Source organism: Anopheles aquasalis, chromosome 3 (assembly GCF_943734665.1).
Source record: "Anopheles aquasalis chromosome 3, idAnoAquaMG_Q_19, whole genome shotgun sequence".
Lineage (NCBI taxonomy): Eukaryota > Metazoa > Arthropoda > Insecta > Diptera > Culicidae > Anopheles > Anopheles aquasalis.
In genome coordinates this window covers 27,898,291-27,925,995 of record NC_064878.1, presented here as the reverse complement: position 1 = coordinate 27,925,995, position 27,705 = coordinate 27,898,291, and the positions used below count along the sequence as shown (strand labels likewise).

The 27,705-nt window shown below is 47.0% G+C and overlaps 3 protein-coding genes across 3 annotated transcripts; 2 read left to right on the top strand and 1 right to left on the bottom strand.

Annotated features, from left to right (window-relative positions):
• The first annotated feature begins 6,730 nt into the window (after positions 1-6,730).
• Positions 6,731-8,214, top strand: LOC126574252 (sister chromatid cohesion protein DCC1). Its single transcript, XM_050234329.1, has 3 exons — positions 6,731-6,823; positions 6,887-7,564; positions 7,626-8,214. The coding sequence occupies exons 1-3, from the start codon at positions 6,807-6,809 to the stop codon at positions 8,191-8,193; spliced, it is 1,263 nt and encodes a 420-aa protein (XP_050090286.1). The 5' UTR covers positions 6,731-6,806; the 3' UTR covers positions 8,194-8,214.
• Positions 8,215-8,217: 3 nt separating this feature from the next.
• LOC126574245 (ATP-dependent RNA helicase ddx24) lies at positions 8,218-10,995 on the bottom strand. The gene is made up of 5 exons (XM_050234314.1): positions 10,778-10,995; positions 10,266-10,715; positions 9,593-10,200; positions 9,363-9,532; positions 8,218-9,296 (listed from the first exon to the last, which is right to left on the bottom strand). The coding sequence occupies exons 1-5, from the start codon at positions 10,982-10,984 to the stop codon at positions 8,296-8,298; spliced, it is 2,436 nt and encodes an 811-aa protein (XP_050090271.1). The 5' UTR covers positions 10,985-10,995; the 3' UTR covers positions 8,218-8,295.
• Positions 10,996-11,833: 838 nt separating this feature from the next.
• Positions 11,834-13,445, top strand: LOC126574258 (phosphotriesterase-related protein). The gene is made up of 3 exons (XM_050234336.1): positions 11,834-12,114; positions 12,196-13,097; positions 13,174-13,445. The coding sequence occupies exons 1-3, from the start codon at positions 12,096-12,098 to the stop codon at positions 13,309-13,311; spliced, it is 1,059 nt and encodes a 352-aa protein (XP_050090293.1). The 5' UTR covers positions 11,834-12,095; the 3' UTR covers positions 13,312-13,445.
• Positions 13,446-27,705: the final 14,260 nt, after the last annotated feature.

Genomic DNA, 27,705 nt, shown 5'->3' with positions numbered 1-27,705 from the left:
AAGATTACTTCAAAACAGTTGATTTCCCTGATAGGATCATACTTTCGCAATGGTTTATAAATTTTAAGATTGCTTGCTTGTAGATGTTGTGCTGATTAAAATATTAAAGGTAAAATGAAATTTAGCTGTGTTATCAAATTACTTGACTTGCTCAATTGATAATTCCGTGATAAACTAAGTACAAAACGACGAGGTACTTAATGATGGCTTTACTTTGATAAACACAAGGTCCAACGACATGCTACACATGAACGACCTCTGCTTGCCCGTTCACGGTGGGCGCAGCTCACATGACCGCAACATTGTTCCGTGTGCAAAAATCAAGAAGCGCCCGGTGACTTTCAATCACTGATGGACATCCCACTCGTACACGAACGCTATAATTTGAGCCGCCAGCTTATTGATTGTAAATCGAAAAGTGGCATGAAATTAGGATGGTCCGTCCGGCAGATGCTCTGTCATTCGCGGCAAAGGAAGTTAATTGTACTGTGTTTGAGGGTGCAGATAGGGAAAGGGAAAAAATTCAATTTGTGCATCTGCAACAACGGGAACGTATCGTTCCAATTGGAAACGTGTTCCGTGCCCTTTCACTTTTCTCATCATTATTATTATGAAAGTAGCCCACAGCAAAGGGCATGAGAGGAGAGTAAGGATGTGTAGGTGTAGTTGAAAGTGATAGAAGCGAAACGGTCTGCAAATAACGCGGTTACTTACACAACATGCTTTTATTCATCCGCATGTCTAGAAGCTTCCCGAAAGGACCGATTATGATTGATCTAGATGAAGGACGCCAAACGGTATTCCTGCAATACTACTGCTATTGTTTTTATTGATCGAATCTTGTACAGAAGCAAAACCACTACATAACTTTTTATCCAAAGCACTATTATTTCTATCATAAAAAGGAATAACAAAAAGGCTCTCTAGAATTCATAAACTGAGGTCAACCGATTTATTCAAAGAAGGATCGCTTCAAATTTTGGACAACTAATTAGGGCCTTATACTTCAGTTGTCCTGGATACTAACCTCTATTTCCATTGCCTCCTTTTCCATTTCCTCCGTTGCCATTACCTCCGTTACCATTGTTGCCATTTCCGGGCGCCATAGTTGGTAAGGTTGTTTTAACTGTTGTCGTTGAAGCTACCGTTGTTGTAGTTTTGGATGTCGTTGTTGGCTCGGGGCTAGTAGTAGGCTTAGTAGAAGGAACGGTTGTAGTACTTGGTGCTTGAGTAGACGATGTTGTTGTCTTAACTGTTGTCGTTGGAGCTTCCGTTGTTGTAGTTTTGGATGTCGTTGTTGGCTCGGGGGTAGTAGTAGGCTTTGTAGAAGGAACGGTTGTAGTACTTGGTGCTTGAGTAGACGATGTTGTTGTCTTAACTGTTGTCGTTGGAGCTTCCGTTGTTGTAGTTTTGGATGTCGTTGTTGGCTCGGGGGTAGTAGTAGGCTTAGTAGAAGGAACGGTTGTAGTACTTGGTGCTTGAGTAGACGATAATGTCGTGGTAGAAGTCTGCGGTGAATTTGTTGTCAAGCCTGCTGTTGCCTTGAGGGTTGATGTTGCTGTTGTTGTTGATGCTGTAGTAGACACCTTTGCAGTCGAAGTTATAGGGAGTGTGGTTGTCGTTTTGACTGCTTGTGTTGTGATCTTTGTCGTCAAAATAGCTCTCAAGGTTGTTGTTGCTTTGGTTTTGGGCGGCCGGGTAGTACGTGGTGGTTTGGTTGGTTTGGTTGCCTTTGTCACAACATTTTTCGAAAGCTTCGGTCCTATGGTTCGGACGTTCCTGTTCCGATCTTTATCTCTCTCACCAGACTGATAACCATCTACCGTGTGCAACACATAAAACATGCAGACTGCCAGAAGTAGAAAACCCTTGGTAAAACGCATTGTTAATACCCCAAATGCGCGCAGGACAACTGTCGTTTCGACGAATTTTCATGCTTTATATAAAATCCGATCCCCTTAACACACAAATGGACGCTAGTCTGATACTAGTCTAATGGACTAAAAATTGCCACACTCATTACCCAATTTACTTTGCATTTTCACACATCACACCAACCTGAAGAGCCTTTATAAAATTATCTTCATTTACTCAAAGATTACCATTATTGAAGAAGTATTCTCAACCGCAGCACTGGTCTCTCATAGGCAAAGTTTCTCAACGATACGCAACTGATTTCATTAGCATAAAAGTATGATTGATCGAGAGAGCTCTTCCTTCAGGATGTTATTGCCAATCCAGTTTGGATCCGTTGTCCGGATACACATCGGTACCTGCAAGCAAATAAACTTCACTCTCACGCACACAAAGTAGGAGTAAAACATCCGTTACAAGTATTACCGGATACCGGTTCGGATTATCAGCACAAGATGTTAAACGAGATGGTGCCGGATAATTTGTGACTTCGTAATGATATTGAAAGACGATTTTTTTTTGTCTGAGCACTCTGAAGCAGTTGGGTTTTTACTCTACTTTAACTGTAGTGGCTCAAATTCTCACCTAACAGTACAAGGCGACCACTAGATCACAAGTGATCGCACCTAGATATAGCATTGAGATGTAAAAACAACCGCGAGCACAGTGAACCGCCGATAAGCGTAGCTATCGGTTACACCACGTGGATGTTAAGTAACGGAGATAAGTAACGCTGATGGATGGTGGAAATGAAAATCGATTAAACATTTTATTTGCTTCCTTTTGTTGCTGCTCTAACTGCTCGCTGCTTTCTTGTTACACGTTCGTCCTTCCGCGCGTAAGTACTATTGCGATAGCGTAAATTGCAACGATAAGTTTCTAGAAACGTTCTAGTTTGTTTGAAATATAATAACATATTCGATTTAACTTAAAAATATGTTTAATAGCAAAAAATATAGCATCCAACAGGACGCTTTCATACATTGGCGCCAGTTTACTACAACAGCAGAGCATCGCAGTTGGAAGCATCCAAAGCACCTATCGAACGAGAAAACTGATGAAGCCGCCGGCATTCGGCGATAGGTCCAGCGATTAATAATAAATTGCAATTAACATGTATAAACGATTCAATTACCGGCAGTGGGTTAGCAGGGAATTCATAACGCTGACCGGCAGCAGACCTATGGGCCCCGGGGAGAAAAGTAGCGTGACCGCGCGAAGGGGATAGGATAGCGGGCTGCCGGTGGTTGCGCTATGGCCATGCAATGGTATAAAGATAGCTCCAGGGAGGCGGCAAATCTTCGCAAACCAGGCGTTGCATGCGTAATCGAGCGTCGCTGCACCGCACTGCCACTCCCTCTTTCCTTCTTTCCTGTGGCTGCGTTCGCTAAGTCTCGCTGCTTACGCCGGCATTTTTCGAGGGCAGTTTGCGATATCGCTTGAGATCATGAGGCCGGCGGCCGGGCATCATTACAACAGGCACTACGCCAGGTAGGGCAGGATAGTGGACCGAACGCGACTCCTCCATAGCGCCCCACTGTAAGATCGCCTCGTAATCGATAGTCTCTATTACAACTACGGCAATTAATGGCCGGAGAAGAGATGGGCGTAATGCATATGGAGCTGTTGTGTTTTTTTTTTGTTTTTTTGTCGCTTTCTAGTGACAACAAATTACACATTTCATTAACGCCGGGATGGCTATCTTTGGCCTCTTTCCAGTAGCGCTACTAGCTGCATGTGGAACGTATATTATCAAGCTTATGGTCCTAATATAGCGGCATGACAGTAGCCACCATTCCCCGGAATCCCGACACTTAATCTTTCTCTCGTTGAAGATGAGCAATTTTCTGCATAAAAATCAATTTGCATAAATTTATCATCGGTTTCTCTACTCGTTAGAGATATGTCGTGTAGAAATGTCTTCGCTGTATCCCTGATCGTCTTACGAACGATTGCAGACGATCTGCTGAGCTGTGCGGGTAAAATAAGTACACATTTTATGGCAATATTACCTCATGGTGTATTGGTCGAGGTCTCCTGGATGCACAAAACGTTTAAAGATCCATAAAATCGTTCCCCAAGCTAGAGCTTTGACTAGGTCGTAAACGTTTTGATCACCAAAAGAAGGGGGACGCTTAAATGATACTCCCGATTACGACACGGAATTCCAATGCAGAATGCCCATGCCCATTACGCAGTGAAATGTTGTCGATCAAATCGTGTCCTTCTGGCGTAAACACCTGATATACGAATACAAGTGTTTCAAACCCACAAAAAAACAGCGCGCAACCTGTCGTGCAATGCGTGCCAAATGAAAACCTTGTTTAGTGTCCATTAGAGGGAACTTAATTAAGACGAACCGCCGAACCAATACACAGCGGCCGCAAGTACTTCTTTCTCGTCGCCAATTTTCACGCCAGTCACTTAGCGGAAGGATTTCTACCTTCCCTTCGATTATCGCTCGTGCAAGACGTGCAGACATGCCGACGTGAGGTTGCGGACGCGATTGTTTGACCGAGATCACGACGACCACGACGTAGACGCCAAGTAGCTAATCCCCTCAACCTCGAAATATTTGTTGAAGTACAAGAAGAAAAAAGCGTGGTAAGGCACACGAATTTATAACCTGCAACACATACACGGGGACGCCGGGAGCCCAGGTGGTCAGTAAACGATAAGTCACCCTCGCCCCGGGGTCGAGCGATGACGAATCGATTTACCACGCGAGCGGATCCGGACAGCCGTAACGAAATGGAATCATTTCGATCGGAGGACCGGGGTCGCCCAGACCACCGCTGCTGCTGCTGACCCATTGCACTGTTTATGCTACTCTCGCTCGGATATTGCCGCCCATCGGGGTCTTATGCTGCTGCAACACATTTGATCCCCTAGAGCCCACCCCTGGTGCGGCACTCCTCCACTCCATAACTCTCGTGTCAATCAGCTGCCGTATGCGCGACTACCGCGCTCACCACGGGTCGAGTTGCCGATGCCAAGGTTCAGTGGGCCAAAAAATGAAACGTTTACTAAAATAAAAGTCAGCCACCACCCCAATGCGGATAGGTGGACCAATCCCTCCCCCCTGCAGAGAGCCAAATTTGATTGCAAACGATCGTGTTTCGGGTGCGTAGCGACTTTTCCGACCCGTCCGTACCGTATCGGAATGCCGGATTGCCGCAAGGTGCCGACCATTAGGGGTCAGTACCGGCGCTCACCGCGTGCTCTCATTTGCGTATATTGATCGGTGATTAATTGCTCAGACCGCAAGGGACCGCGTGTGTTTCTGTGCGGCAGGTAGCCGAGGACCAGCGGACACGATCGACCGATCTACCGATGTTGGTGGGTGTCGAACGTTTTGCAACAGCTTTCCACGACAGTCAGCCAGCCAGCCAGCCAGCTAGCTAGCTAGTCAGCGGCACCACATTGTGGGGCAAGGTTCCTTCGGGCTCTAGCCGTGTTTTATTTTTTAGGGGGCAGTACAACAGATCCGTGTACCAGTTGTACCGGGGTGCACATTTGGAGGTCATCGAATTGGGGTACGGGTGGTGCATTTCATTGGAATGTGCGATCAAGAATCTGATCAAGCCAAATAATCGACGCAAAAGTGGGTTGTTTGGTGTACATATTTTGAAGCATGGTGAGAGATTAAGCGAATTGTGAGTTAAGAGGAATGCACGATCTACTGGTTTCGAGTCAAGTGCGATGCGCGTGGCCTTGTCGTTTGCGGCAGATTGCAGGTGCATCACATTGAATCGCTTTTGCGGTTGCAGAAGAAGATTTGCAACAAGCACCACCGCTTGGGACTGCACCGCAAGTCCACCTATAGGGCTATGTGGGAGCGTATTTTACGTTTCGATTGTCCACCGCGCTGCAATCCGGCGAGACCGCTGGATGTCGCGATGTCACCTTCCGAGCCCAAGGGGGAGTTCAAGTGAAGGTGAAAAGTTGTTCGAGGGTATGTACAAGCAATGCGACGACGCTACAGGTATGTCGTAAAACTGAGCTTACCGCCCCTGAGTTTGCCTCACTCGTGCAATCTCGACCGAAGCAAGCAGAAGCCAGAAAATATAACCCACGGTGTGCTGGTGACCCATTTGGCTCCACAGTTCCAAGGAAGATCCACCACGTACGCGTACTGCTAACCGTACGCTGCCCGTTGAAAGATGATGTCCGTGGATAATTCTTGCAGGCAGCTTGATAAATGGCCACCAACGGGACCATCGTTGGGGTAAGAAATTTGGTCACGATAGGGAAAACAAATACGCCAAGTTGCAAGGGGGAACTGGCCCATTCAGTGTTTCTGTTGCGCGATAGCGATTGATGATTGCGCGCGGATAGGAGTGTGCGATCAGCGTTGAAGGTACTGCGACGTGATGACACTGTCTGTCGGTGTTGGCGAAACTTCGCGACCCGAGTTTCAGGTGGATCTGCATTGCATAATAAGCGTAATCATGGAAGCTTCATCAATTCTCCTCCAGTAGCATGTTGGGGGTTTCAGTAGAAATGCCATAAGGTACCCATCAAGAAGAGATCGTCGTCGACAACGAGCCTCGTCACGTGCTCATAATGTCTAATTTGTGATACTTGTTCATATTGAATGGGGCAGCAGTGCCGGGGATTAAGAAATTGAATAAACCTAGTTGTATATTTGGCTTTGATTAAATGATAAAAATTCATAGATTTCCCTCAAGAGAAGTGCGATTAGCTAAAAACACGTGACTAACTGTAATTGAAATTTTTGCGCGTGAAATCTCGACTCCCGAAGCCCCGTAGTGATGTAAACGACGAAGCGATATGGCGCGAAAATTTGTTTACATTTTTGAAAAGAGTTGCTCGTCGCGATCGTTCGTCTTCAAAATATCCGTATTTATTGCTAGTAAAACCTTATAAAAATGATCTACAGTCAAGAGTAAGTATAATAAAGGCCCAATGAACACTCCGTCATCAATTTCACCGCAATTCTCCTTCGCAGCTATGCCCGATCGATCGAAGATGTGCGCGTTATCGTCAAACACGCGAAGCTGGATCACAAAAATCTGACCAACACCGCCCAAGCGATCTACTATCCGCACGAAGTGGAAGGCCACGATCCCGGCAGCATAAAGCTCCTGGAAGTGGACGATCATATACTGCAGGCAGTGGAGAGTGGGGCCGAGGTCTGTTTCAAAGGAGCACTCAACGAGAAGGTGGTCTTTTGCACCGAATCCCGCACGTACGAGGTGAAGGAGGCAGAAATATCCAACAGTTTGATGTTGGTGCAGAACCTTAAGCTGGCCCAAGCTACAAGCCGATCGCCTATCAAGAGCCCCAAGAGTGGCGTGAACACGTCGATGGACAGCAGCATGGAAGAGGACGGTGGTGAAGCGTTGGTCGATACGATCGACGAGGTTGAGCGGAAGGATGTGGTTAAGATATTCCACGATTACTTCGAACTGCGACAAGTTCGGCCAAAGTACCGGAAGATCATCGATCTGCTACGGTTAACGCGGTACGCGGGGCCCGAGAACGAACATCTGATCGATCGTTCGCTGTTGTTCCGGTTTAATCAGCTACTCGATACCGTCCAGTGCAGTAAGGAGGAGTTTCACGAGGGTTTGAAAAAGTATCGTGCCATCGAGGTGGAGGATCGGATAAGGATGCTTGATATAGAGTAAGTAGTCCTTGCTGGCGCTTTTTAAAATGCACTACTTGCAACTGTTGCATTCTTTCAGATACGAATATCGTGTAATGACGCTGCTGCTCGCCCTGATATCTGAAAACTCCTGGGAGCGAGATGAAATAGACAAAGAAATCTCGCTAGAATCGATGCAGGGTATCGTTCCGTACGAGGTCATCGATGGTATCTTCGACGTGTATACGACCCCTAGCGAGCGAGTTCCGGAGCGGTACTCCTATCGGGAGGATCTCGTGGTTGCCTTGTTTGCCGAGAAACTGCTCCAGCACGGTCTTAAGTTTCATATCGACGAGTTTCTGGTCACTTGGCAAGAATCCCTTCCCGAAGGCTTCGAGGTAAACGAACAGTATCTCCGGGGCATCGGAATTATCGATCGGGAGGGAACCGTACCGTGTGTCAGAGGTCTCAACGAAGCTGATCTGCCCATGAATCTGCTCGTACGACTAAACACACTGTTCCGGACCAAGGAACGATGGAATTTGGAGCAAATCGAACCATACATCGAGTGTTTTGCTACACCGACTGTTGGTGTTACCTCGATTCTGGCCAAATACACTCGATCGCTGGTCGTGAACGGTGTTCGGATGTACGTTTCAAAGCATTAAAAGAACTAGAATACACGTGTTGGGTCCGTTTAAGGTGTAAATTATTTCCAAAAATCAAAAAGAAAACACTTGATTGCGTTTGTTGGACGCATGTACATCGTTTCATTTGCTCGCTTTTTGCTTATTTTTACGCTGTTTTTTCTCATTGTGTCGTTCCTGCACCGCTCGCTGTATCAAGCTAATGGCCGATTGGTCGCTCTCTGCTGTTAACTGCACACCGATGTTGGATGAAGGATAGCGCATCTCGGCACGATCCAGCACGAGCGGTACGGCAAGCAAACGGCTCAGTTCCAACCGTTTCGCCTTAAACTGTCGCTTCTGCCGGACCTGCTCTAGCTTTCGCATCTCTTCTTGCTCACTATCCACATCGGATTCATCGCGGAACTCCTTCGCCAGCTTGTCCTCCCACGACCGTTCCTCTCCCGAGCGTCGCTGCTGCATCTCCAGCCTTTCGATATCACGTGCCAGCTGCACGCGTTGCTTGATCTGTCGCATCATACGGTCGGAAGTGGGGTACAACGGTAGATCCGCGGTACGGCCAAGATCCTGATTCAGCTTCACATAAGCCTTCACCTCTTCCGGACCAATCAACAGAACTGTCAAACCCTCCTTACTAGCACGAGCCGTACGACCGGAACGGTGAACATAGTTTTCCGTCGTCTTCGGTACCTGATAGTGTATAACGTGATCTACGTTTGGGATGTCAAGACCACGGGCGGCCACATCCGTCGCTATCAGCAGTGCCTTCGGGTTGGTTGTGAAGCGTTCCAGATTCTTTAAACGCTGCCGCTGTTGCATACTTCCGAACAGACTCAACGGATGGCAGTTCAGATACTCGAACAGTGACACTAACCGCCGGACGCACTCGATCGAGTTACAAAACACGAGCGTGCGTCCGGGGTGACGCTCGAGAAAGTAGTACAGATAAAAATCCTTGTGTGGCGTCTGGCAGAGGATACGCGATTCCGTAAGCGTCTGTGCGGTAGCCTGCTCTTTAGTTAGATCGACTACCTTCGGATTGGTCATACCGATCGTTTGGATAAGATTGTTCAACCGTTGTCCAGGCGTTTCTTTCATCACTTTCTTGGCCTTTTTGGGATTTTCTAAGGGGTTTGGAGGAAAGCAGAGAATGAAATAGTTTATAAAATACGTGTCGCTTCATTACTTACTCTTCAGATGCTCGGGAAGATCATGATCCATCGTAAGTGTGGCGGAGAAAATGTAATTACGCCGTCGCTTCTTGGCCTCCTCGTTCGAGTTGATCAGTTCCAGCAGTTGTTTCAGTTCCTCGAAGTGGCCCTTTTCAAGCATACGATCCGTCTCGTCGATAACCAGATATCTAAAAACCGACAATGGCATATTAATGTTATGTCTTCAGTTAAATTATTCAGCCACTTACCTGATGTGCATCACTTTGGCCAGATGCTGATTGCCAGCTTGAATTAATTCCCACAAGCGTCCCGGTGTGGCGATAACAATTTCCGGACACTTGCGCAGCATACGTTCCTGCTTCACCACGGCCAATCCACCGAAAACGGTGGCAATGTTAATGTCGGTGTATTTGGTAACCGACTTCAGATGGTCATTGATTTGTACGGCCAGCTCACGCGTTGGCGTTAGAATTAGGCCGTACAGGGGTTTGTTTGGATCTACCGGTTGGTTCTTTCCTTTCTTGCCACCCATTGCAAACACCTTCTGGTCCTCCGGGCTTAGTTCGTAGTCTTCTGGTGGTGGCGTTAGCTCATGATCACCATGAACCGTGACCGATTCGTCATCGTTATCAAAGACGATTGGTTCATTCAGTTGCTTCAGTTTTCGAATTCCTTCCAACATCGGCAAACCGAAAGCCAGCGTTTTGCCGCTTCCTGTCTCAGCGGCACCGAGCAAGTCACGATGACCGAAGATTGCGGCAGGAAGGGACTTTTCCTGGATTTCGGTAGGCGTCTTAAAGCCCTTCTCGGCGATTGCCTTCACTATCGGTTCCGATACACCGAGCTCTATCCAACGCTAAAAATACGGAGAGCAAAATAGGATAAGAAGCGGTGCTTTGCCAGCCTAGGAATTGTACTTACGATGTACTCCACGCTAGAATAGCCTTCTGCAGCAGTCTTTTTAGCTTGTCCTTTGACTGATCCATTCTTTTTAGGTTGTTTCTGTGTTCCATTGGTTTCAGGTTTTAAAAGCATCGAGAATCCAGATGGCTTAACCTCTGCTGCGTTGCCATTCGATACCGGTTTCTGCTTTTCTTTTTCCACTTTTGAAGCTGCGACCACTGCTTTCGTCGGTTTATCGACAATCTTGACCTGTTCCACTTTCTGCTTAACTGTTTTTTTCTTCGCCGGAACATCGTCCACATCAGACTCTTCCGATTCCGGTTCTACAGCGACAGTTTTCACCTGTTTCTTGGCTTTTTTCTTCTTTTTGCGACCACCATCTTCATCGGAATCCGTATCGTTGTCGCTGTCCTTTGCCCGTTTTCTTTTCGGTTGGTCTCTCTCATCATCAAAGATCTCCTCAACCTCCTGCAATCAAATAACCAGTTGTTAATGAAAGTTTGTCTTAGAAATAGCCTTTATCCTTGTACCTTCAGCTTCGGCGTTCGCAGGAACTGATTGCCGTAGTTTTCCATCACTTCCAGTCCGATGAACCCGCCAAGATCGGCGCCCTCGTCCGAAATCACAGCGCCACTGATCTTGACCGCTTCCCATGCTCCCGGTTTCACGGCCACGGAACCGTTTTTCGGTTTCCCGGGGAACTTTTTAGGCTTAAATTTACGCTGCTTTTTCTGCATTTTCTAGAGTTTCAGAGCACGTGCAAAATCAAAACAAACCGACGTGTTTTTTGACATTTGAGCCGTTGTTTACGTTCAACTGACAGCTGGACGAAAGAAGGCGAATAGGGACACTTCTAGAATGTCTTAAAAGCTGCTTAAAGCACATCTAAAATTATATTAAATGGCTCAGTTTTATACTCAAACGATAAAACATTTAATTTTCAAAAAAACGATATAAAACATCAGTTAACATAACGTAATTATGACCACGTTGGGAACGCTTCTCAAGAATACTGTCTTCATTACTTCCAATCTCCTTACAAAATATCTGCTCGTCTCACCAGAATTCTGAATGAATCCAAGTCCGCGACATAACATTGCATTTAATGGGGTTGAATATGTTGGACACGACATTAAAAAAATTATCCATCTTCTCTGATCGTATCACCATGTGGGGCGCTATCGTGTAAGCCTTGTTGACCTACATGATATCGACGTTTGGTCAATTTTCACCTTCAAAAGTACGCCAACGCTAGGCAGACGACAAAGAACGAATGGTCAGCTTTATCCAGTGTATTTCTGTTGTCGCTCTCCTTCTTCTCAAAGATAAAAACCCAACAATAATCCGCTTGTTTACATGCTACAGAGATACATCGCGTAAATGTTGATGCGCCGTTCTTATGGAGCTTGTTATTGATAACAAACACACCCAATAGGACGTAATATCCATATGTTCTTGGTTTTTCTCTATAAATTCTTTTTAATTATTAGTGTAGATTATCAAGATACGGTTATTCATTTCATTATCCATTTACTACTGCACAGATCACCATCTGAGGCACAGCCAATACCATCTTCTCGAGCTCCTTCTAGCCCAAAAACGCAACGCATTATCCGCGGACCAGATAAAGACTCGCTCCACACAACAGACACCGACTGCGCTGTGTATTGGTGCCACGGTGCACCCCGCCGGCCGCCAATTAGCGTGTCGCGTGTTTTGGTTCTCGTTTGAACATATAAAACCACCCGGCACCGGTCACGTTCGTGCCAGTGCTAAAATTATCTCCTGAGAAGTGCGACTACGCGTACACAGTGAGAGAGAGTTCCAGTCCACGAGATAACAGTAAAGATGCTGAAGGTTCAAACGGGTAAGTGGGGTTCGGTCTGGGGTACAAGGGTAACCGATTGTTTGGTTCACCACACGGTTTCTATCCCTCCTCCCCACACAGTGCGAGGCCCGGTAGATCCGGGCCAGCTCGGGTACACGCTAACGCACGAGCACTTTTCGCTCAACTTCGACAAGATGTATGCCGCACCACCGGACGCGGTCTCGGAGTATGTCAGCAAGCGCATCACGCTCGAGAACGTCGGATACGTGCGCCAGTACCCCTACAGTAGCCGGTACAACATTAACTTTGAGGATTTCGATACGCACGAAGCGGTGGCGAAGGATGTGGTGGCATACCGGGGCTTCGGTGGTGGCGCAATCGTCGAAAACACGTCGCACGGGCTTGGCCGTAACCTGCGGCTCATGTACGATGTGTCACGGGAGGCGAATGTGCACGTGATCGCCGGCACCGGTCACTACATTCACGCGATGCAATCCCCGGCAACGCATGCGATGAGCGTCGAGCAACTGACGGATCTCTACACCAAGGAGCTACTGTTTGGTGTCGAGGTGGACGGTGTTCCGGAACCGATAAGGTGTGGGTTTATCGGGGAGGTTGGTAGTGGCTGGCCGATTACACCGTTCGAGCGGAATGCCATCCAAGCGACGGGTGAAGTGCAGGCCGTAATTGGTTGCGGTGTTTCGTTTCATCCGGGCCGTGAACGGGATGCACCGTTCGAGATAGTGCGGCTGTATCTGGAGGCTGGTGGTAGTGCCGAAAAGTGCGTCATGTCGCATCTCGATCGGACACTGTTCGCGGTGGAAGATCTGCACGAGTTTGCCAAGCTGGGAACGTACTGTCAGTTCGATCTGTTCGGTACCGAGTGCTCGTACTATCAGCTTAATCCGGAGTTGTACATGCAATCGGACGAGCAGCGGCTTCAGAAAATCATTGGATTGGTGCGCGAGGGCTACACGGAGCGTATTCTGATGTCCCACGACATTCACACCAAGCACCGGCTGGTAAGCAGCAGCTTCTTTACACCTGTGGCCTGTACGAGCTACTAATCACTCACCGTCACCGTTCTCTTGTTTGTAGACCAGCTTCGGTGGGCACGGATACAGTCACATCCTCAACAACGTGCTGATGCGCTTTACGGTGCGTGGCATCGATATCAAAACCGTCGACACAATCACCATCACCAATCCGGCTCGTTGGCTCGAAATGAAGGTCTAGGTGGTCTTGGACAGCGTACACTTCCCGTTGCTTGCGTGACTCTGATTGCAAGGTGAGGAGCAGGAGAACGCATTAAAATTAATGATTATTTCATCTTTTTTATTATCGAATAAAACCGTGCTTGTTACACCAAACCTTTAAACCGTTGTAACAGTAGCTTCGCTGTTGTGCAATCAGCAGGGAAACTGGATCACCGGACCGGAGCTGAAGAAATGCGTTTACCCTTTCGAAATGACGTTCACGGTAATGATGCTCCCGTTGAGCGCCAGCGAGAACAGTAAGGAGCAGCAGCACAGGGACCTAATGCCACAAGTTTAGTTGGCCACTTTCGCTTGGCCTTGCGCTTGGTGTGTCCCGAGAGAGAGAGAGACAGAGAGGAAGAGGGCACTTTCGAGGAAGTCGAAGAACGGTCGTTCGTTCGTTCGTTCGTTTGCTCGCGACGCAATCCGTTGGCGTGGTGTTCGGTTTCTGTTTTTCTTATCTTTATTGCTCTCTACTTCATAAAAGTTTCACAATATAAATTTAAATTTTCTCTCCACTCCACTTGACCTCCGTGGTCACCACCAGCAGGACTCCAGTGAGATGAATCCTATTGTTTCCTGTTGTTGTGGTTGCTGTTGTCGCCACCACCAGGGAATTCCGAAGTAACAGCCGTATCTTGCATAGTTTCGACCGCGTAACAGTCGAATGGAGAGGAGATCGAGTAATGAAATTTGTCCATTTCAGAGGGTCACAAATGGGTTTAGCGCGAGCACGAGCTCTTGAAAGTTGGCCAGTAGGGTGCCAGGTAATGCAAGTCCTTATTTTTCTTGAGTGGCTCCTCACGATTCCCGCTCACTGATTCCATTTCGAAGCAGTTTCGATTCGAGCGCTCACCCGATGGCCGAGAAGAAGGTTTGCAGTAGAAATTGGTTTCGCTCCTTGCCACCAAGTGAGCCGAAGTTTGGCGAAAGATCATTTGCATCAATTATGATGGTCGTCAGGATACAAAGTGCACCCGAGGGATATCTATTCCACGGGAATCTGCGCAGTGCAAAGTTTCGCAATTTAGTCATTCGAATGAAGGAAAGGTGCTGACCGCTAAGACGTAGTGACGACGTTGGGAGAGTATATAACCTTCGTGCGTCCTTTAGTTTTAGAATTGCCTTTATGGATTGACACATTTCGTGCAGCGGAACTGTCTGCTAGCCAGACAGACATTCAAGAAAGGGGACCGCCATAAAACTCGTCTGCGTCGTCGTCCTCCAAGAGAGTCGTGCCTGTGGCATCTGCGGAAAGTTTTTGGCTTTATTTGTGCCAAAGCGAACCCATCAACCGTCACCTACATCGCGGCTGACATTGGCCAGAAATGAAGGAAGGATTTATGCAGGAGGCATATGCTGGAAAACGGACTTGCCCTGACAACCTGGCAACTGTTCGCCGTTAAAGCCACCACTCACCGTGGGTCTGCTGCAAAATTGATCCTCATCAAATCTGCAAGAGCACAGCCGGGAGCCGGGAGAAGGCTGTCAGAATGGACTTTTCAGATTTGCAACCGAAAACCAAGCCCTACGCGGCTTGGGTTTACTCCCGCGGCGGTGGGTGGTTTTTCGGGGAAGGCCGGATTGTGCTCCGGCTTATATTATGCCAGCTGGAGCGTCAGTAACAATCACGGGACGCTGGTAATCCACCGATGGCGATGGCCGTACCGAAGAAAACGAGTCTGGGCCACTCAATTACCTGCACTCCCGGTGGACACGGTGCGTTTGCTGGTGGACATACGAGGTCTTTGTGGGCAAGGTAGACCTTGTAAAGTCCACGAAACAAACGAAATGGGCTTTGGAAAGGTAGGGGTCCAAATGGAGGAAAGGCTGATTGGAATAAATTGATTCCCCCTGGCGTGCCATGAGGTCACCGTAGGTGTGATCTGCTGCTGTCCATCGGATTTAGTTTATATTCATGAAGTCAATACAATCGGCACAGACTGTAGGAAGGCTACTAGAAGACGAAATGATGTTACATGAACAAAGGCCAGCGCGAGGATTGGTGTGACAGAGATACATCTATTTGCTTCAAGAATTGTGGTTGTTACTGCTTTGAATCACTTATAAAAATGCATTAAATGTATATTCGCTTCATTAAAGTCTTTTGGAAGTCTATTGAAATCGTGAAGGTAATCTATGCGAATCAACACGAATCCTTTTTCAATAAACATCTCCGAAAAAGTTCTTTTCGTTTCTTCTAACATTAATCTTCTGTATTGTAGGAATCAGGATCACCACCGGCAATACGAAACACCAAAGCAAATAAACCTATCGCCTTCCACATTCCAGCTTTCCCATGCCCAGTCGGTGGTTCTATCATCATCATAAACATTTAATTGCTCCATACGGCAATGCTGGTAGTGGACGAAGAACACTTTGTCCACACCTCTCCGCTCCGCGAGCCTCTCAGCGAACCATGTCCACTAAACCATCATCATCGTATCACCCCGGCCTCCAGCCTTCTTCTGCTTGCTGCTTCTTTAACGGCGCGACATAATCCTTTTATGGCGGCCACTGCCACTAGACCAGTGGCGCTCGTGTGGATGTGCATGTTGTTCCTTGGTTCGGTTGTTGTTATTGCCGCTGACAGACCATTTCTAATGGTCTGTTTACGGGGCGCTACTGGTGGGCTACTAAGGGTCAAGAACGCGGCATCGTTGCGCTTAGGGTTTCCGACGGCTTCTGACCATGGAGACGCCTGAAAATCGCGAAAACCACGGTCGGAGAAACGCTTGCAGCTATGAAAACGCGACTTAGGAGTCAAGATATTGTTTGTTTTTTTTTTCGGCTTCGGTTCGTTGCAAAAGCAGTTTACGACCAACAACCATTGGGATGTTGTGAACTGGCCAACAATTCGTTGAAGCCCCAGTTACTCCTAACTGACCAGAGCAACCGGTTATGCCTGGCCGGTGGTCATACATCTTCTGATCAACAGTGTACTAGACATTCGGGCGGCTAAAAGGGAATAGTGCAGATGAGTTCCCTAGCATCTCACCGAAGACCAACCACCGGGGAGGCTCGTCTGCGCATCTGCAAAGCATTCCAGTGGAGAACCATCGTCGGAAGAAGTGAGAGCGCGGTCGTGCGCGTGGTACTCACGGTTACAGTTCCGGCAAAACTTCACCACAAGCACGGCACACAGATCCTGCTTGCTGGTCTCTCTACTTTAGGAATAGAGAGCTTTACCACCACTCGACAACGGAACCAACGTAAACGGAACAGCGCTTCAGAAGTAGGCACTTGTCGAGCAGCAGCAGCAGCAGCAACGTACTTGTCCTCAACTATCCGCCATCCTGGGTCCGGTGCACCCTGAACGTGCCCCTTTTACTGACCACCGGGTCTTGGGTTTCATGCTGCCATGCTACCTCACCATTCCAGAACGACTAGCTCTTCAAAGATTTATGACAAATTCACTGGAAAATGGTTTGGGGAATGCCAAAACGGGACGGAAAACTTTGTGATGCACTTGATTGTCGGTGGAGCAGGATTAAGATGAGCAGTTTTGTGCGGTTTGAAGAAGTTTTGTAAAGTCTTCGCTGGTGCAGGTTAATTCTGGATGAGTGTCGCTTGAGACAATGGTGCAACAAACTTGCAGCCAACCGACCGTGGGATGCATCTTGAGCATGCACACTGCTCTTAACCTTCCGTTGAGTAAACACGCAACTGGATCATCTTCATTTGGTTGAATTATTAAAAACTTCCTCGCGAAACTGGCGTCAGTGCGATGGTTACTTGGCTGTTCCGGGGCGTGGAATATGAAATTCTAGCGCGAGCAAAGTCTCACATTACCTGCCGCTCACCCATACGCGTGATGCATTAAATGCAATTTAAATTTAAACCATCTTCTCCGGGTAGTTTCCTCACGGTTTTCGTGCTGCTCGTTTGATAACCCCATCTACACCACCTATGGTTTGGCAGGGGCGCTCCCATCTTCGTTCCGGATGTTCGTTGCGGAAACTTACTTTGAACTTAATCAGGGAGGGAGGCGCACTCTCACTCGACTCTCGGGACAATTACAGCAACTAATGAGCCGGAAGGTAAGCGAAGGAAGCAATTAAACTCTCTTTACGGTGCGCTTTCCTCACGATTTCTCGCCTGAAAAGCTTACACCGACACACACGCCCCTACACGGTCAATCTGCATCGTCACCGACCCGGGGTTGGCCATAAATCTTGCACGAATTACTGCTTTCCGGTTTCCGGACCGAATGAATCGCGTGCCACTAGTTGGTGGATCATATTTTGCATAGAATGCTAATTTTGATACTCTGCCCCCGGGTACCATTGGGGGAACGCCCTGCGGGTTTAGATAAAGGAAACGAGCACTGGCTTTGATTGTCGTGGAGTACATAAAACATATTTGTGGTCAGTTTGATAATAATCAGCGTTAGGGTACTTTAAGGTTGGAAATAACATTCAGGCAAACCGAAGAATTAGATTTTTTGTTGAAGGTGCTGAAGGAGAAGGGAAAATTGAATCAAGAAGCATTTTTTCAACAATTCAACATTCACCACATAATGGAGTGTAAGATCGTTGGGTTATTTAGAAATTTCACTTTCTATTACAAAGCCCTGAAAGTGTGCAATTTTACCGGTTACCTGGCGCCTCCATCACAGGATTTCGGCATTGGAGCTACATCATTTCGTTTTCCCGTTGCGGTGACCAGTTTTGGAATTTGCTTTACCTCACTGGCCAAGGACATCGGCCACAGTTGGGCTTTGGAGGGAAAAATCAAATTTGAAAAACATCCAAATTATGTAATGAAATGTCCCGCGAACTTGTTAATAATTTCTTTTACGACCCGGATGCTAATATGAGTATGATAGCTAACTCCTAGTTTAGTTAAAATATTCTTTTGATTTTTAAACGATAAAAAAGATTTCTTATTATGCTAACCTAATTAATTATTTTCCTCAGTTTCCTAATCTAAAAAAAGGCATTTTATATCGTTGATTTACGTTGATCCAAAAAAATAACGTGTTGTCAAAAATAATTTTCAAACTTTCCTTTCTACTATCCTATGACATTGTTTCTGCGGTTTTAAAACCCCTCTTTAGCATGAAAAACATATACTTTCTCATGCGGAAAGAATGTATTCCATAAATTTCCTACCTCATTGTTTCTGCTGCGGTACTGTTGCTCGGCAAAATTGCATTCCTTTCGGCCAGGTACGAACGCACGATTTACACTACCACCATCACCACTATCCCGTTATCATTTGTGTCAGTGCGATTCTCGCCTTGGCTGCCTCCTTTCAACCGCGCATAACCGCTGAGCACAGCACGATCCGTTGCACCAAAAATGTTATTTTGTTTTCCGGCCCGTCTTTGGCACCGAATTAATTGTAGATGCAGCACTTTACTTTCAGTTTGCCTTAGTTCTCGAAATACTTTTACAACCGACACACAACTTACAGCGAGACGGAAGCATCTGCTTTGCATTTGCGATGCTGCTGCTGCTGCATGCTTTACTGCGCAATTCATTACCCGGGAATGGAGCCTCTTTTCACGGACCTTTAGAACGGACCTCGGTTCTTAGAACCAGTGACGGGTGCAGTCTGTGTGTGTCCGGTGGAGCGTGATGACACGTACCGTGGGGAATGGGGTATGCAGTCGTGCACCGGAGGCTAGATTCCAGCGCGAAACGAACGACGTGTACCATGACAATACTTCCGTTCACCGCAGTGATGACCGTAGGCCTTCCGTGACTTCTTTGAGCATCGCTTCGGTTCACTTCCTGTCGGTTCACCCTTTGCATTGCTTCACGGTGCCCAGGATACGGTGTCAGCATGCGTGCCTATCCGGGAACTCCCTTGAGAGCGGGCTGAGCAAATGCGCTGCTGCAGAGTGAATGGCCATGGCAGACGCAAAGCACAGATCCTGGGCTCCCGATAGTCACGGTAGGACACGCTCTCCTGTCAGCCGGTTGTGTTGATTATTTTATTTATGAAACATTCTCACGTAAGTGAAAAACTTCGTCCGGCTAATTGCGGGATGCAGACGGACTGAGTGGCTGGGGGCACTCGCCTCTACGCTGCAGATATGCTGATATGAGGCCTTCCTGAACCCAGCCAAGCGATCACCGGGTGTGAGTTTGTTTCCGTTTTCCGTTCTTATCGCAAAGGTGAGGTGCCTTTCATCGGTCTCTCTAGCATCAGATATGCGACGTCAATTCAAACAAGCTTAAACATCATCGCTGTAGTGGAGCGATTAGCATGGCAGCAGCAGCAGCAACAGCAGCAACATGGGGCATGTAAATTATCCTGCTTGTAATTTTCTATGATAACCGGTATTTGCACATGGTCGGCCACACTGACGCCCGAGTGGATTTCATGTGTCGCCAATTACTATAAAAGTTTGATCATTAGTTTGTTTTACAGAACTGCCGCTGCATTTCCCTCATCTGCTTTCCACATCCCAACAAATTGTGCCAGGATTCGAAAAGAGGACAATACCTGAACCGTGAACACATGACCTGGATATAAAATTTCGTCAACAATTTCCCCCGGTAACTGAGCTACATTGTTTAGTGCAAATAAAAGTTTGTTTCTGTCGCTTTGGACACGTGCTTTTTTTGGTTCAATTTCGGATATTCAACGGCGGAAAAGTTGCGTTTGTTACTAACTACCTGCTACTGGCGACAGTTTTCCAACTCAATTTTGATGGTAGATGAGTTAAAAATTTGCATTATTTTTTTCACTCGAGAGAGTGTTGCGGTTTGTACCGAAAGTTTGGTGTCGTTGTTTAGCAGAACAGGTGTAAATGGAAGAGCAACACAGATGATGCTGTGGGAAGGGTTGTACGGATGAACTGAAGAAATTTCATGTCTGTTCAACATACACATGGAATGTGCAGATTGGAAATATGTTTTCATGTTTCACTGATGTTGGAAAATGGAGCAGATGCCACCACTTACACTAAATGACACAAATACAGTGCACGACATCGATCCGGTCCTTAAAAAATCATTAGCATCATCCTGCCGAAATCACTAAAATGACTAACCTGTAAGGCCAACTTTTCAGCCTCGCACGGAGCACAAGGCACCTGAGCATCACAGTTATTTGGAAACCCCAGACACGTAAGTAGTTTGGCGGCAACTACCGTCTTTCAACCATTCAGGTAATGAGCCGTAACGGCATCATCGGTACGCTATGGTGGCCATGTGCCACGAATAGCAAATTGGGCCTGTGACTTCGCATGGTTAGCAATTGTTAGACGACGTTGTTCAACCCCCGAAAGAAGAGACGAGGCGAATCGCAAAGAGAACTGACGGATGAGTACGAATCGCACACGACCAAAAGCCCGTGTGTGTTTTGTGGCCAAGCCAAACGTGACAATTGGAACATCCCAAAACATGACCTATCCTGGACAGTGTTGCAGCTGCTGCTTGACTTTTGTGCAATGTAGCACCAAACGGACCCGGCAAATGATTCGCACGAGTTCATTTGTTGATTGTAATGCGAATGCGAATGTTTCCGCCTTTGGTGAGCAACCAACTGGGCCACGTTTTGTAGTGTGTATTCGTAAGTGATACCGCACTGACAGCCAGTCCAGTCCTGACCTAGCCCTCTCGAGACAACACAGTACCTTCTTCTACCGAATGCTAATCGGTTTGTGTTGGCAATCGAGCCCGGGAGAAACACTGGCATGTGTGCGTGTACCGGCTGTCATGTGTCGGGAAAAGTTAGTTTTTGGAAGCGGCTACACCGGTATCGGTAGGTAGCGCAGCAGGAGGTACGCAGACATCAGGGCTAAACTTTCTAAGCAACAACAGCTTATCTATGGGCAAGTTTTCCGGGAGACCCGACGAAATGGGGGAAAGCTCGCTTTTGGTGGAAGGAAATAGTCTGCCTTCGGCGCACCATATGGTCCGGTGCGGAACGGTGCAACCTACCTACAGAGTATCGCTTACGGGAGCACCGGAGCGCACTGCTCTTCTGATGCATCATAACAATGTCTATTTATTGCTTGAGAATTAGTTTTCCCTTCGTGCAGTCGGCGCTCGCTAGGTGGTGCTAGGGTACGGACTTCCGTTCCTGACCTATCCATTTCAAGGCATCGGAGCATTGTTTATGTTTGCTGGCACACGGTGTACCTCCGGCAGCCGATGCTTGTCTGCCAGTTTCCTAGTATTCGATTCCGTTGCCCAGCGGTTGGGGCATCGTTTGGGGATTTGGATTTCGGTGTGGCGCACACACCGAGCGCTGGATAGCTGGGGCCCTGAATAATGCACAGTTGTTTCAGTACTTTCAGAGTAATTTATGGCCTTCGTACACGTTTACGTTATGGCTTTCACGAACCGAAACCAGGCACTGGATTGCTTATTTGTTTGTGCGCCACGGGGCCACGCGTGCACGTGGCAGTGGTCCTTAGTGGTGCCACTATGTCCACTTCACTATCTCAGCCCACACCTTGACGGTTGAAGATGTTCAAAAAGAAACGATGAACGAAGTGCCCTAGGGCACCAGCACCACCAGCACCAGCTCGAAACTGGTTCAAAGCCATTCCTCTAGAACGGCACCGGGCACCTTTCCGACGAGTTAGGATGTATGCGCACAAAATCTTGGCATCCTTCTGCAGGAAATTGCAAGAAGCAAGAACTACTACTGCAAACTTCATGAATAATAAACAAATAAATAATAAACAGTGCAACATTTTGCAATACGCATTGCTGGCCCATTGTTTCGGGACTTTTTCTGCGGTCTATTAAGTGAAGACCGGTGGTGAAGCTAATTGAAGGCGTTGGCATTCTTTTCAAACAAAGATCCTTCATAATGCCCGCATTTTTATACAGTCGGATGCTCTTTGGTCTAGCTGTTACAATGGCACTAGCATGATGATACTGCTTTCACCCTCGTTCACGTTCCACTCGCAGAATAAACTTTTCAATAACTCGCACGATGGCCGGCAAACTTGCAGAGCGTGATGTCTTCAGTGCGGGATGGCACCACATGTGTGTTACAGATTCCTGGGACGTGTGAGATGAAGTTCTTTGCTTTGGTCTTGCAGCTAGTGCATCATCCGATCGCCAGACTGTTTTTTCCTGTACAACAAAATGATGCAACAGCAAAAGTTTCATCAGCGCGCTGACGTCCTTGACTCAGCTTCTTACCGAACTTGCCCAACAATTTGTCTGAATGAAAGTAAGTTTTCTTTTAGTTCCAAGAGTAGTGCTTTCAGATTTCTGAACTAGGAGTTTCGTATCCAGCGAATTCGAGTTTATTTAAATGATTTACGTGATGATACACCGTACTTGGTTTTATTGAGTTTGAGCTTATAGATGTCGGAGAACTCGCACAGATCGTATCTAATTGTTTGCAAATTGTTTGTACTTTACACGGACACGAACATGCTATTAATTTTAACAAGTTAATGAATCAACACAAAATCAAACAATATGTCGACGAAAGAGTTTATTAAAAAGCAATATCCAGTAGCGCCTGTACAATGTTTGCTCCAGCATTCCACCAAAGGTAAAAAACAGAAAACTCGTAACTGGAGTTTATGCTGTACTCAAGACACTCGATAACAAGAGAAGCAGCTATCATCGTTTACCAAACGCTATCGATCAACTCTCGGCATGTTATCTTTGTGCTCACACTAACTAACTTACTAACATGCCGCCACCAGCCGTCCGTACGAGCAGAAGCTCAGATTCTCGCCCCTGGAGGTCCAACAGCCGGTGTCATCGTCGCCGTCTCGGAATTCGAAATTTTCCAATTCCATCTTTCGGCCCCCAAAAAGCGATAGAGCGGGCGAGTTTGCTTTGTGAAATTAAATTTTCCACCGATTTTGGCTAATAAATAAAAGGCAGGCAGGCGTGCGAACTTGGCCGCCCGTCAGCTGGCCATCGAGCAAGGCATCGTGACCCTCCCGATCAGGAAGGTCGAACGGCCGAAAACTTTCATAAGACGTCGACGCAGACGTCACACAGATGACGTTAATTATTTCGTGCCCCAAACGACGTGCTCCTCCGTTTGAACTCGACACCGAACTTGTGTTTTTCGGGTGGTGTGTTGTGTTGTTTCGCGTCCCCCCCCCCTCCCCCCACCACTGGCACCACTGGCCAACGGCAGGCACCTTCTCGCGATACTGGCATGGTCGGTCATTTGATGCTTCTCGATGGTTACCAGGAATCCTGGTGCCGCCAACCATTCGCCACCATTTGCAGCTATTAGTTTTAGGCACGCGGCCGACTGCCGTTGCGAATAATTATCGAACCCTTGAGGGCTTGGAGGGCACCTCGTTCCTTGGCCATGGTTGTGTTACAGGCCACAGGCCACAGGCCAACGGGCGTGTTAGGGCGTGCAATGGGACGATCGCAATCGCTTCCATCACGGCTGTGTCTGTTCGCTTCGCCACCAAAATGGAATGCAGAAGCGTAAAATTGAAACGAATTCATCGTTTTCGTTTGATCGATGAAATGGAAAATTCGTTCCCGGTCCGGGCCAGCTTACACGGGTGGGGTGTTTCGAGGCAAAAGGATCCTTTATACACCCTCGCCGGTGGTGGTGGTGCGATGCAACATTATGTTGTTCATCAAACCTTTAAAACAACGCGCGGGAGGAAGACAGCGCGGCAGGCAGAGGTCGAACGAGTGGCCACGGTGCGAGGGCGTCATGTTTCGTTTCAATATCCGTTGGCATCACGTAACTTCCGTTACGATAGCGTACCATCTTGCTTTGCTGTTTCGCTCATAACCTCGAGAGAAAGGAGGTCTAAGGGGGCGCGCTTCGAGGTGCGCCCGTTTGGGGTTGCGCGGAGGTCGAAATTTAATCAGCAACAAGCAGCAGCAGCAGCAGCAGCAACATTGGAGGCATCAAGATGGAAACACTTGGCCACTGGCTGGTTCCAACTCACTCTTTCACGCTACGCGACGTGACTGGTGGGCTGGAATTGTTTTCTCCAGAAGGTGAGCGTCTTGGCTCGTTCTCGGCGCTGTTTGCATCATCCGCCGTTTGAATGGCATCCGTTATGGCGCGTGTAACCGACACCACCACGCAGCTGTACCTGGGTCCCGTGAACATGATTTATGATCCGTCGGAGAAATCTTCTCTCCACGCACACTCCGGACATGGATACGAGGGACCGTGTCAGGCACTCGTTATGATGCAATCAATACTTCCGCACGGTTTTCTACCAGGCAAACCAACGGTTCTTACGCATAAATATGCTACATCGCAGACGGAAAGGTGAAGGATTTTAATTTTCCCATCCAACGCCTCGCAGCACTTCACTTCCAGATTTCCAGTTCATTCACGGGAGATGCTGTCAGCCGGCGGTAAGTACAGGTTGTCTCACTGAGTTACGCCACATCATTGCCGGTTACCTGCCGGTGTTGGGTGTCCTCCAATGAAACTAGGAAATCAAACGAAGAGATGGAACAGCGCAAGGGCCAGAACAACCCTTAGCAACGACCAGAGACTAGAAGGATGGTTGTAACTCGCACTGTACTTAATTAAATTGGAATGATAAAATGGTAATGGTACTTACTTCGCGCGCGCCTGCTCCTTTGCTTGACGGAAGTGGAGAAAGATCTCTTTAGCGAGCACACTTTAACCCGATATCTTGGCGGAAGAAGGTGATTGTGCCGTCGAACAACCGGGCGACGACTTTATGACGATGAAAAGACTCTTTTATCATGTCGCCGGGGATTGATGTGATGCGCCAACCATTTCAACTGGCTTGGCTTATCGGAGGTTCTGTAGTGAATGCCAGTGATGCGACAGTGATCGGCATTTGGAGTGGCAAAGTTAGTGAGCAAGATGTCGTGGGATGTTGTTAATCAATTTCTCGCCACTCTCTTGTCGTCCATTGTATTCATGTTGTTGGTGGAAATAATCTAAAGATGACTTTGAGATTGTTGGTACTTCTCTCAACTGAAATGGAATTGTGGCTAATAAGAGTTTAGTTTTTTGTAGCTTCGATGTTAAGAGGGGAGCCGATAGTATTCAAACATGTACAAGTCATTTCTAGAAGCGGTCTTGTCCTCCTCTTTCATTAAATATTCAATAGACGAATAGGAAACTGCATGCTATTTCAAAATTAAACGGGAATTTGTAGCAAAAAACTTGAATCAATTTATTTAAAAGCATAATCCACACGAAAGGTGACGAAGTGGTTTGCAAATATAAATGTAAAAAGTTTCACTAGATTTTGCACCGTCATTGAAATTGATGTACTTTCGACTATATACTTGTTTTTTCTACATCAAAATGTCCATTACAGTCTCATTACTATGCACAGTTTTAGATTCATGTCATCGTAATCATACTGACCGGGGACAGTAGTTGCGTGCAGTCGATGCACGATTCGATTCTTCATCCCCTCTTTACAGGGTACTCCAATCGTTTCCCCTCCCGCACGGTCTATTAGATCAATCAAGAGATAGGAGCCAACTCCCGTCTAAGCATGTGCCCTAATCATCGGCTACAGTGCACCGCATGGAAGGGAGTGTCCGTTCAAGTTCGAGGGCTCGTAAATAGAACTTGTCATAATTCTCACGAAGCTTCCATTCGACTCCCCCTCTTCCGTCTTCCATCGCGAGAAACCGGGTGTCCGCTACGAAGAAATTCATTAATTGATGGAGTGGTCGCGTTCACAACCGGCACCATCCGCTGCCTCAGTCATCCTGGAAGTCGTAATCTCTTGGCGCCGAAACATGGTGGCGCACGGTGGTGGTGATCATCGGTCCTCGACCATTTCTAGTCGACCCGGGTGATCCTATAAAATAGCGTCGTGCGGACGCGTCCGGCGACATTTGGTAATCGTTTTAAGTGGCGACAGGATCGCATCCCACGGAACTCATCGACTCCTCCCACCTCCAAAACGAGCAGCAGGTTCGCACAAGTGGGCACTGATAGAAGCAGACGAAAGGGGAGTCCAACCGGTAAGGAGAGTTCGCACTCGATAGAACGAGTTCTGCTCGCTCGAAGACGGTGTCGTACCGGGAATTGTGTGTTTACTGAGTGCGTTGTCGTGCGCTGAAGTGTGTCTTGTACCTTTCACTCAATAGATACATTCGGTGACCGGGTTGAATGGAAATGGTTTGATGTTGACGGGCATGTGTGCGTCGACGATTGTTGTTCGACAAGATTGAAATTGATTTCTAGAGGCCTGCGCATCATTCTGCTGATGGCCTACACAATAAGAGCATGACTATGGCGCGTATGGTGCGCTACGCTACGGAGATGGTTCGCTATTGTTGCCTCTGCCTCGACGCCTCACGGCGGCTTATCGCTTCAAAAGACTGGGTTCTGGCCCGGGGTGTTGTTTGGGGCATATTCGGAGCTTGGACTCATCCGCAACAAGGTCAAACAGTGCACCTCCCTTCCTCGCCCCTGAGGTAGGGTTTTGGAAGCTAGAAGCGAGATAATGCAATCAGTGAAGAGGCTTGCGTTAATGTAGGGGGTGTAGGATGGTTGTCTATTCTTCGTCACTTTCAAATTCGGTTACGGGCGGTGCTATTTCGTCTGTATTCGATTGGGAGCGAATACTGCGTCTCTCGCACGATGAACACAAAGTTAATGAGTTTGAAAGTGAAGGAGAAAGTGTTTCAACTATGTTTGCTTGACTGCCGTGTTCTTTAGTTCACTATAACAATGTAAAGTAAAACAGGGTTCCCTTTAAAATTCGAGGAGGCATCTCAAAAATGTTCAATTTGAAGTGATCCCTAATTTAATTCTGTGTAGTAAGGGCATTCGGGCAAAAAACCGATTTATTTTCGCAGTTTTTTGTGTAAAGAAATTATTCATCTTTGTTTTTTTTAACCTGAATGTCAAATACAACTAAATATTCTTGAATTTTGCATTTAATTGCATAATTAACTACCAACACTAAATATGTGGTTGTATTTTGTGGACGATGGTTCAAAAGGATTGGTTCTACAGTTTTTATGCTACGCAGGTTTTGGAAAATCCAATTCAAATTAGCAATATTTCGAAAATCAAATTCTTTTTGTCAGTTTGCTTCGATTAAACCACGAGTTTTACCTAGTGCTCTTGAAAAGATGGGAATTCATGAAAAAAATAACAAAATTGTTATTTAAAAAATTCAATACCTTAGCCCTCGCATAAATAAATGACAACTCAGCCCTAGTTACAGTTAAATGACACTGCAATTCTATGAAGTAGAACGTTTCCTTTATAAAGCTTATGAATCTCACAGCTACCAACGCGTTTCCATACTGTCCACCAGTAGGTACTGGTACTGGCAATGTAATATACTCCAATTTCAAAATAAATGAAACCCTACTCGCTTAATTGATTGTGATGAGAGTCAGAGAACCAGAGAGCGAAAAAGAGGAACAGAAATCCATCCAAAGGGCTTTACTGGCCACATTCATACTTCAATGGGAGCATTAATTTTTCC